The sequence below is a fragment of the Pterocles gutturalis genome, unplaced genomic scaffold (genome assembly GCF_000699245.1).
Source record: "Pterocles gutturalis isolate BGI_N339 unplaced genomic scaffold, ASM69924v1 scaffold1851, whole genome shotgun sequence".
Classification (NCBI taxonomy): Eukaryota; Metazoa; Chordata; class Aves; order Pterocliformes; family Pteroclidae; genus Pterocles; species Pterocles gutturalis.
The window spans coordinates 1-10,875 of record NW_010099962.1 but is presented as its reverse complement, the minus strand read 5'-3'; the positions used below and the strand labels follow the sequence as shown (position 1 = coordinate 10,875).

The window sequence follows — 10,875 nt, the reverse complement described above, 5'->3', positions numbered from 1 at the left end:
TTCCCTACAACTAATTTACTGTGACACCACTGGCAACTCCAAAGCAAATGATTGGATGTAATGCAGTGTGGAGAAATATAATCAGGAGCAGGTGAGCTGCTAAGCAGGAAACACCTCCATATCACAGGGAAATACCCTCAGTAATACAGAAAGAAAAGAAGCATCAAAGAAAAAAGGCAGGAAAGAATCTATCTGGCAGAAACAGGGAGTTTGAATGCGCTATCATCTGGTCATTAAGGCAGTATTTGCTCTTCTCCTCGATGCCGTATACACTCTCCATCTTTCTGAAGATAAAATCAGACCTACCAGCTGTTCAGTTAGGACAGTGTGTTGGTTTTTTTTCATCCTCAGGTGAGAGAAAAGTCATCTCGGTAAGATCAGGAGTGGGGTTCCCTGCCCCGAGGGGCCTTGGCCATGCAGATGAAGTGGCTCCTTCCCCCCCTGCCCACCCCTGAGCTGAGGGATGGCTGAATGCTGCAGTCATCCGCCCCAGAGTGATACTGCAATACTAAAGTAATCTGCTGCCCCGTTCAGAGCTTTCCTTCTATGCAAAATATGGGTGAGCCAGCAAAAATGTAGAGCTTTTCAATCTGGTGCAGGTCAGTAAGTTCAGGTGTTTATCTGCACTTTCTAGGGGTTACAAAATTTAAAATCCCTGGTAGTGTCACAATTCTGTACCTGACTGCTTCCAAGGGGGGAAAAAAAAATTAATTCAAATATTTCTCTTCTGCTTGTGGCCAAAATAATGAAAAGTGTCGCCTGTGGCAGATGCCAGTGTGTGTTGTAAAGGGGAATGAATATGAAAATCAAAGATGGACCAAAAGGAGAGCTCGGGTTGTTTCTGGACCCGCAGCCAAGCCAAGGAGCAGCGCCAGCCGTGCAATCGTGCTTTCTGCCAGGAGAGAGAGCCCTCGCCTCATCCTCTCTGCTTTCTGCATATGTGCAGCAGCTCAGAGATGGGGGCTGCCAATTAGAGCTTATCAAAAGCCAACCTGTCAGGAGACAAGATGTATTATCGAGTCGCTTCTGTGAGCAACACCACCCCATGAACAGGTTTCTGTCGGTAGCTGTGTGTTGTTCTCGCAGTGTTTGTCGCAGGATGGAGGTGTTGCATGTCCTCCTGGCATTTCTCTGGCTAAATAAAGCGATTCTCCAAGTTTAATTAGTTCCTTTGGTTCTTCAGATCAGGGTGGTATCTTCACATAGGTCTGAGCCCCAGATATGACCCAGCAGCATCCACATCTGGATCTGATGGGAATGATCTTCATAATGCATCTGTGAGAAAATCTACTACAGAGCACTCAAAATTCATATTGCTTTCCGAGCTGCTGTTGGAGAAAACAACACTTCTGGGTACAAAGAGTCTGGATGAGGAATTAGGAATTAATCAGCAAATCCACGACTAAAATGAACAGAACAGTGAGTCAGACCAAGCACCAACCAGCCAGGGAAGCCCTCTGTGACCGTGGCCAGGACCAGTAAGAGTGTAAGAAATAGAAAAAGTATAAAGTGATCTTGCTATCATGTGTAGTTATCTTGATAATTAGGAAATTCTGATTTTTTTCTTAGCATTCCCCCTCTAGACCTTTGCCCTCCCTGCCAGCATGAGGCTGTGAGTTCCAACATGAAAAAGAAAAATCCTTTTGCTTTAAACCAGCCTCCAAATTATCTGCAGGCACAGGATCTCTGTAATTCTCTGTGTTATGACCTTGTCTCATTTAAAAAGCTGAGAGTCCTGGTATGTGCCTTGTTTGGCAAAGAGCAAGAGACAGGTTGGAGGAAAGGAGCAACCACGGCATCCTGGAGAGGCTGACACCGCTCTGCAGCGTAGGGCTCGTGCTGGACTCAGCAGGTAGCCATGGGAGAATTAAGAAAGAGTGAATGCTTTTGCTGTCTGAAATAGCTGAACAGGATCCCCAGTTTTGCCCTAAAGGAAGCTCAGAAACTTTTGCTTTTCAAGGTCAAAACTTTTACTCATTTTAACCACCACGTACCGTAGAATCAGAGAATCCCAGAATGGTTTGGGTGGGAAGGGACCTTAAAGCCCACCCAGTGCCACCCCCTGCCATGGGCAGGGACACCTCCCACCAGCCCAGGTTGCCCAAAGCCTCATCCAGCCTGGCCTTGAACCCCTCCAGGGATGGGGCATCCACAGCTTCTCTGGGCACCCTGGGCCACTGCCTCACCCCCTGCACAAGGAAAACATTTCTTCCTCACATCTCATCTCCATCTCCCCTCTTGCAGCTTCAAACTGTTACCCCTCATCCTCTCACTACGTTCACTGATGTCCCTCCCCATCTTTCTTGTAGGCCTCCATGACACAATTTACTCCTGGTTAACTGAGACACCAGAGTACTCACGGGCATCCCCACGTGTCCGTATTTGAGGGTTGCTGTGTGTAGGCAATCCAGCAGCTAATGAAGTAGCTCTGTCTCGTTATGCTGAGTATAGCGGGAATGTTGTAGCAGCACTGACAGGGGAATGGGGCAGAAAGTTGGATAAGCCCTTGATTTTCTCAGCAATTTGACAATCTATTTGTTGTTCCTCCTCAAGAAAAATAAAAGTAATTGGACCCCCCTGTAGTTTTAAACAAAGGTATAACCAGACTCGGAGCTCCCACAGAAACAAATGGTGCTTTTCCCTGTCCTGGGGTGACACTTGCTGCACAGAGCACAGCAAGACCCGATGATCTTGTGATGCTTTGCCCGGTGTCCCACATGGTTGACAATCAGAGCACAGATTTTCACGAGGTCTTGCTGGATTTCTGCTGTGTGAAGGAGCAAGGAGTGTGTCCAGTGTTCCTAGAAGCTTCACCTCCCTAAATTAGTGCGTGACCTATTCATCCTCCCAGGCAGATGATGGGGCCACCCTGAGCAGCAGGAGGGTCACAGAAGGGAAAAGTTTGTTGGACCTCAAGGCAAAAGGTAGAAAAATAACCAGGGAAGCAAGGAATGCAAATGGTTGTAGAGTCTCCCACCTTGGAGGTGTTCATAAGCCATCTGGACATGGTCCTGGGCCACAACCTCCAGAGGTCCCTTCCAACCTCAACCTTTCTGTGATTCTGTCTCTTTGACCAGATCCAAAGTGGAAGAAAAGATGTAAAAGCCTGTAGTGATTTTGGTTTTTTTTAAATGCCAAAGATAAATAATTAAGAAGACTACTAATATTCTTCTGCTTTTTTAGATGTCCAGGAAATAAGGTTTCAGGAGACAAAGCAACTTCAGAGTTCTTTGTACCACTGTCCACAGAAACACTGATGCTTTAGCCATGCTGCTGCAGTAAGCCACTGAATAAATTGCTGGTTTTTGAAGTGTTTGGACATTTAAACTAAAGGTTTGTTCGGTATATTAGCAGGGAATAGCAGCTCTTATGCAAACTGAGATGACAGGAAACTGCAAGGATTGCAAGAGCACGTTGAGTGAGTTGTCTGGGAGCCCAGCTGCAGAGCAGACAAGAGCAGGAAAATAGTGCACTCGGAAAGAGGTTACTTAAATGGTGTGGAAGAGATTAGTTAGATAAAGATAGAGGCATTTGCATAGACAGCTCAGTGAAAATGTCTCTTCAATCTACAGTCATGGTCAATGCTGTGTGTAAGGTGTCAGGCTGTGTTAAGGAAAAAAATAGAGACTAATACTGAAAGTATTATAATAGTATTACATAAATCAGGACTGTGCCCCAGTCTTGACCTAAACATGGTCACCTTGTCTTAAAATAGACATTGGGGAATTAGGTAAAGACAGGAGAAAATAAAGAAATATTGTGAGATGTCTGAGGGTTGTGAATGGATTAGGTAGGGCTCCTAGAGGAAAGTGGATCTAAAAAGATCCAATTCTTTGTCCCATTTGAAAAGTAAACAATGAGAAAACCAGTGAAATCAGTGGGACCTGCCTTCACGCAATAAGACTAGAAGTAAGACCCCTCCTTTGGGATCCTTCATTCATAACCCAGGTACCATTCTAGGTGCAGCGGCTGGCCGTAGGTTTCCTGTTTCTTGTTTTCCTCCATCTCCTGAGTGAGGACAGCTCTGCAGGCTCTGGGGGTGTGACTGGAGCTGTGTTGGGGCTGTGCTCACTGTGGGGTCACTGGTGCCATGGGGGGCACCAGAATTACTCTTCCAATAACGAGCTCCTCATGTGGAAGATGGCAGATGCATGGAACAGTCTTAACTCCCTTTGCTGATCTCTGTCACCCTCCTTTGCTCACAGGACACATGTCGAGAAGAGGAGAATGGCTTCAGCCATGCCCCTGACAGTTTTTCCTATAAATAAATCTTCTGGACGGATGAGGATAGAAGGGATGGAGCCTGGGGAAAAGCTACCCTTGAGTTGTCAGGTCCCAAAGTCGCAAATTAGCGACTGCCTGCGATTTCTGCTGATGTGCAGCCATGCAGCAGCTCCCAGGTTTTGGAAAGAAAACTTTGTGCACTGACTGGCACCTTTCATGCGCCCTTATCCATCTGCAAAAGTTCTCAACAGCTTTGATAGAAGTCTGATCACACGAGACTCATCTCAGAAGCAAATGCTATAATCATACTTCTAGCAAGAGCTGAGCACCTCCAAGGGCAGGAGCAGCGTCCACCCCTCCTCGCATCACTGCTGCATTTACTGTCACACCGTGGGCAGCTGCTGCTGACACTGCAGGAGGCAGGACAAACACATCTGAACCTTGCTCCTGCTTGCAGCTTCTGGGACTTCTGGGCATTGGAACAACAATTCATGGAGCAAGATGAGAAATAAGTTTTTTTGCAAGGGCGTATTGGAAGTAGTGAGAAGTAAATGTCTTTTTTTCGCGTATCAGTACTCAGGAACTGAAATGTTTCTGTGGTCTGGCATTCAAACTGTTGGGATTTTTTTTGTGTTTTCTTTCTTATTAAACAATTTTTGCGCTTCAAAGAGAGTAAAAATTTCTGAAAAGCAGAAATAGATATTATCATCTGGGTTTTTTTGTTTGTTTCAGTTCAGCTGTCTGGTTTTGTGCTAAACAATACCCGACAAAACCAAACATTTCCCATTACTTTTTTTCTTCTGGACAGAAAGACACTGTCTGTGTGTAGCTGCTTAGAGGAGACCTGCAGGTCCCCCTCTGCTCACATTTTTCCACCATAGGGTGAGATGGCATGAGGGCTCTGCTGGAGACCTGTCACCTTCCCACCAGCTCCCCTGGAGCAGTTTGGCTGGAGGAAACATCTCTTTCCAACGCAATATCTGAAACAGCTCTTCAGTGAAGTCATCCATGGAGAAACTGGGCAGAGCCCCGAGCTCTCTGAGACACGAATCCCTTCCAAAGCCTTCTGAGAGCAGTGGGAGCACGGACCGCTGCTGCCTCTCCTGTGACCCTGCAGCAGATTTATTGCTGCTGGGAAAAGCAAAACACACCTTGGCAGCAACGGGGGGTTGCTTGAACCTCTGGAAAACAGATTTGAGCTAAAAGCTGAATCCACACTTCATCTCTTTGAAGTAGTTTAGAATGAATGAGTAAAAAGAGTCCTGCACCTAAAGGATTTAAAAGCTATTTACTTAAAAATCATTATAATAACAATATAATATTAATAATGCCTTGCAATTTTGCAATGATTTCTTTCAGTGAACCTCAAAGAATTTGGCAAACAAACCAGTGTTACTCCTTTTAAATAAAAACCATTGCAATTAGGTCTTGGAGTTCCCCTGGGAGAGCTGGGCTGTTATATTTTGCACCAGGTGACTCCTAAGCTTGAGTAACGATGTGATCATGATGGCTCAAAAAATGAGCTTCTGTCTCTGGAGCTCATTGCCAATGAGACTTGGTGAAAGTTTCTTGCAGTGTAATTTTTCTCCTGTTATCACTCTTAGTTTTCTTCCTATTGTGTCAAACCAGATTTAGGCTAAGGATGCATAGAATTTTCCCTGCTGTGACTCCTGCAATAAAAGACCATATGAGGATGAATTCATTCATATTTGCAAGTTGCTTATAATTCAACATGGTGAGGGGACACACAAGGCATTTAAGTAGATCATCCTTGTAGGTGACAGCCTCGTTTTTAGGGATATCTTGTAAATTCCAGATCAGCAGAGCCTTCAGGTTGCTGATTTTTGGAGCTGTCAGATCTTTACCAGTGCCTATTTTTCACTTTTCACTATTATTTTTGACTTGCCGTCCCTGGGCATCTTTTCCATGTTCTGCTCCACCTTCCCTAGAGCATTACTAGCAGTGAGAGAGATGGAAAGTGATGTTCCAAAAATGTTGTAATCAGGAGAAAAATCCCAGGCTTCCTCTCTCCAACAGCTGGGCTTTTGTCCAGCTGGTGGAAAGCTCTAGCTGCTTGCTAATGCCTTTGCTTGTTTTTCTGGTCCAGTCTCACAGCAGAGAGCCAGGGGAGCTGACATGGGATACAAGGGCCTGGGGAGTGTGTTTTGATTTAATTCATGGTCAAATCCAGAGAGAATGAAAGACGTATCCGAGGAATAATTTTTTAAAGACTGAGGTTCCTGGGCAGGGAATATGGGTCAGGAGCAGCGATGCCCATTGCAACCGTGTGTAGAATTGAGAAGACCTTATACTACAGTGGAGAACATCAGCCAGCCTCTGAAAAACTGGAAGAGCAGTGGGGGACACTGAAACAGCACTGTGCTTTATATCTGCAGCTGAGAGGGACCACTTCAAAGGAAACTTTCAGAAGATTGCCTCGCTTTTTAATATGGGGGATTCTGAATCATGGAATCCCAGGATGGTTTGGGTGGGAAGGGACCTTAAAGCCCACCCAGTGCCACCCCCTGCCATGGGCAGGGACACCTCCCACTAGCCCAGGTTGCCCAAAGCCTCATCCAGCCTGGCCTTGAACCTCTCCAGGGACGGGGAAAGCATCTTTATAACAATACTTCGGGGAAGATAAGCGTTGTTCATGCCTAGCAAACCTGGCTGAGATCATTGTCTCATGGCAGTATGGTGTCACAGGCACGTTGGAAGCTGGGGGCTGTGTCCCAAAGGACAGACACTCCAGGCAGAGACGAGACCTAGTGAAGCTGGATTAAATTTACCGTGACAACTTTTGGCCATCTCTGCCCAAAAGAAAGTTGAGCTTTGTTTTCAAGAAGAATTGGGAGGCTTCCACCTCCCAAAGGTTTGTCACCTTTGACAATTAACCCCCAAACAAAGAAAATCACCTTTCCTCCTTTTCTGATTTTTCCAACCACTCCATGACAGCCATGTGACAGAAGAAGTGTCCAAGAAACAGATAATTTTCTTACCTTATTAACATTGGGAGACCTCACCCTGGCCCCTTCTGTGTCACTAAAAGCCCGGCTAATGGCAAACTGGATGGCCAGGCCAGTCATAGTCCCCGTGGAGAGCGGCTCTATCTTCTGAACTGCCTGCAGGAGCCCCGCTTTGGTCTGGTAGGTCTTGAGGGAGAACTCATTCTTGACGGCACTGGCATAGTTGATCACACCCACGCGGGTGGAGTTGGGGCCCACGTCCAACCCCTCGATCACCCGGGACATGAAGACTTTGACTTTCTCAAACTCGTTTGGGCGCACGCTTCGAGAGCTGTCGATGATGAACACCAAGTCGGTGGGTTTGGTTCTACACAGGGTGCCTGGAAAGGATAAGGAGGGAGGAGAAAAATAAAAGAAAAAGAAGAGAAAAGCATACTAGGAGGGAGAGGATGGTCTTCTTAGAGCAGCAGCTGAGGGTAGAGGACCTGTGAGCTTCAATCCTCTCCCTGCCTGTCTCACGGAGGCCCAGTGGGACCACTTTAACCTAATATTACTAAAGGTTCTTTTCCCTTTCCTAGGAAAGTGTCTGTAAGAAAAGCACAGTTACTGGCTGACAACGTGTACTTCTGAAGACACTAGTGCTGCACTTGCGGGAGCAGGTTACCCACGCGTCACCCCAGGCCATCACTAATGTCTACATGAAATTTAATTCACTCCTGCAGCGTGGAGGGAGGAGGAAAGCTGCAAACTGAAACCTGTGCGTGCACTTCTGCATCAAAGTCAGTCTCAAAAGGAGTTATCGCATTTCGGACATGGATAAGCAATCCACATGGATATTAATTAATGAGATTATGTCTTCGTCATGCACAGCCACAAGCAGGCATGAAACTCAGCAGTTCAGGTTCGGTCGTGAATTAAGACACTCAGATTAGCCAACCAGCATAACATGAACCAGTCTCGTGTTTTTCAGCTAGTGGCACTAATAATGAAATTCTGTAACACAACAAAGAGCAGAGCTGTTTTATTTCTGTGAGCTGGTGAGGGAGAATACAATAGAGAGATATAGAACCACGTAACTGATAGTTAATCTCTACAGTCCCATAGTAAGATGTGAATATCCACTGTAAAATGTAAATGGTATAAACAGGAAGCATTAGCAATTTAAAGAGCTGAATGTTGGTGGTTTTTTTTTTTTCAAATTTCTCATTTGCATGCTGTTATCCACCCTAATTTTCAACTATGGCAAAACATAAAAAGGACTGGGTATTTTTATGATTTTCTGAATGAATTGTCCCATTTTCCCCACCAGATCTATAGCATTCTGTTCTTTTAATTTTTTTTCTCATTTAGCCGTCTCTGTAGGGGTATCAAGTGCTCTGTTAATATCTGATTTCTGCAGAGAGGGACGATAGAGGTTATATCATAAAGGGGATTTCTGCGGACAGATTTTTTTAAATGTGAGCTTTTGGGCCAACAAATCTGTTCCAAATGATGACATAAATATTATAGCTAGTCCTCAGTGTGAAATCTAATGGAGCTTTCAGTCTTTCAGACAGATGAAAATAAATACCCTGTGATATATCTATAAAGAATATAATCAGGTTAGTTTCCTGAGAGACACTAATGCTGAATGTGCTCCTGGCTCCCAGAAAGGTCTCTCTAAAAGATGCTGCGCGTAGAAGGGAAGCGGGCAGTGGTTGCTTTGTCAGATGCTCTAGTTTCCACTAAAATGCAATATAACCTTTTCCTATGTGAATGACTTCCACTTTGCCACCAGAATTCATGGCAGAGGAAGGGAAAACTCAGTTGGCAGTCCATCTGCAGTATTGCAAATCCCTTTACCAGGGGCTGGTTATGCCCATTTTACAGGTGAGAAATGAAGATAGAGAGAAAAGCTCCAAGTCTTGCAGTCAGTTCCTCCAGAAATAAAGCACAGATTCCCCGTTGCCACTGTACCTAATGAATCACCTCAGTTTTTAGTGACAAACCAAGGAAAAAAAGCTATTTTTTTTCCCATAGGAACAGTTGGATTCGATAGAAGTTTTGAAATATATTTTCTTTTTTGCATGGAAGCCCTGTGATTTAGCCCTAAATAATATTTTTTAACCTCTTTTTTTGTGAGAGCGAAGTATATTTCAGGGAAATGAATAGAAAATAAGAGATATCAGATGGGAGCTTGGGGATTTCAGCCTGTCTGGTCACAGCCACTGGGAACATGTCAGGGTCTGCAGGACAGGCCTTGGTTATTTCCAGGAGGTGACAGTTGGGCACACTTGCTCTGAGTGACATCTTGATTCAACATAATTTATTTCAAAGTTAAATTAAACCAGAAATAAAATACTCTGCTATTGTTAAAAATGTCCACACATTCAGTTATTCAGGAATAGCTGAATTTCATACGTTGATTGAACAGAAAATATCTCTTCGGGCATCTTTGCCATATTCATTGAAAAAACAGGAAAGCTGCCTAGTAACTCAGAATTAAAAGGTGTTTATTTTAGAAATAGCGATTGCTCATGGTAGGGCTGAGTTGAATGACTGGTCTGTTTAGTTTCCTGACTTTGGTAGCACTTGGCGGTTCTGCAGCAAAGATAACTCTCCCTTTCCAATTTACTAAGGAGAAAATGGTCAGTATATCAGAAAACTCCCCTCCACAACCAACAGCTAAGACTGCAATCACTCTCGCGCCTATTTAACAACCGTCAATCTGCCCAGGTATATGCATTATGCATCGTCATAAGATCCTTCAAATATTTTTAAAACCCAGCGGTAACTTTTCCCTTGGCCACCTCTCCTGTGGTGAGTTCCCCAGGTTGGCTGGAGCCCCCGGCAGCATCCTGCCCCAGGGAGAGGAGAGACGCTTCCCGCTCCCAGACCCTCCTGCCCGTCCCTTTGTGCTCGGTACTTGCTGACCCCAGCTGCAGAGCAGGAGTTAGAGACCCTGCAACCTCAACAGGGCAGGCAGCTCATCTCCCATCTGGCTGCTCTACACCCCACTTGGAAAGACAAACAGAGCAGGATTTTGCTCAAGAACGGATGAAGGAAAACCCGGGAAAGGCCCATCCTCAGCAACCTGACCCAGACCTTCCTGCGTGGCGAGGTTAACCAGAGCTCGGGGTGTCTGGCCAAGTTCTCCCCAAGCTCCCAGCAAAGCCAGCCCTCTACAGAGCTGCGGAGAGGAGAAGCAGCTTTGGAAGGCAGAGGAGAGCCCTTCTCCTGCCCAGGCCTCCTCCAGCAAAGAGCAGAAAGCCCCGAGGCTTGGGCTGCCCCGATACCACCTTTGCTGTGCCTCTGGACGAGCCTCCTGCTATTTCTCTAAAGTAATGAAACAGGCAGAAGCAAACACATCTCCAGGTTTTGCTGCCTTGGGGAAATACTTGAGAAAGCTCCTTTGCTTCCCTGACCGATGTTGGGTCTTTCTTCGTCCTTCATCTCCTTCCCCATCCCAACGCAGGCTGGTGGTGCGGAGGCAGAGGACCAACACCACGCACCCCGCTGCTGAGCTCCCCACTCACCTCTCGGCTGCGGGGGTGTCCCGCAGACTCTGTAGCTCTGGAGGAGAAGCAGCAAAGAGAGCAGCAAGGTGGAGAAAATCCTGTCCATGGCTGCAGAGGAGCTGGAGGCTGGATGCGGAGTGGCAAGGAAGAGCCTTGGCCCGAAGGTATTAACCTGCCCTTCCTCGGGG

At 45.9% G+C, this 10,875-nt stretch overlaps 1 protein-coding gene across 1 annotated transcript in view; it reads right to left on the bottom strand.

Moving 5' to 3' along the window:
* The window catches only part of MATN1 (matrilin 1, cartilage matrix protein), a gene marked incomplete at its 3' end in the record, with an annotated part of 17,171 nt that extends 6,378 nt beyond the window's left edge, over positions 1-10,793 (bottom strand). Inside the window, exons 1-2 of the mRNA XM_010077739.1 lie at positions 10,706-10,793; positions 7,224-7,570 (exon numbers count right to left, since the gene is read on the bottom strand). Coding sequence (XP_010076041.1) covers positions 7,224-7,570; positions 10,706-10,793 — 435 coding nt within the window. The remainder of the gene's footprint in view (positions 1-7,223; positions 7,571-10,705) is intronic.
* Positions 10,794-10,875: the final 82 nt, after the last annotated feature.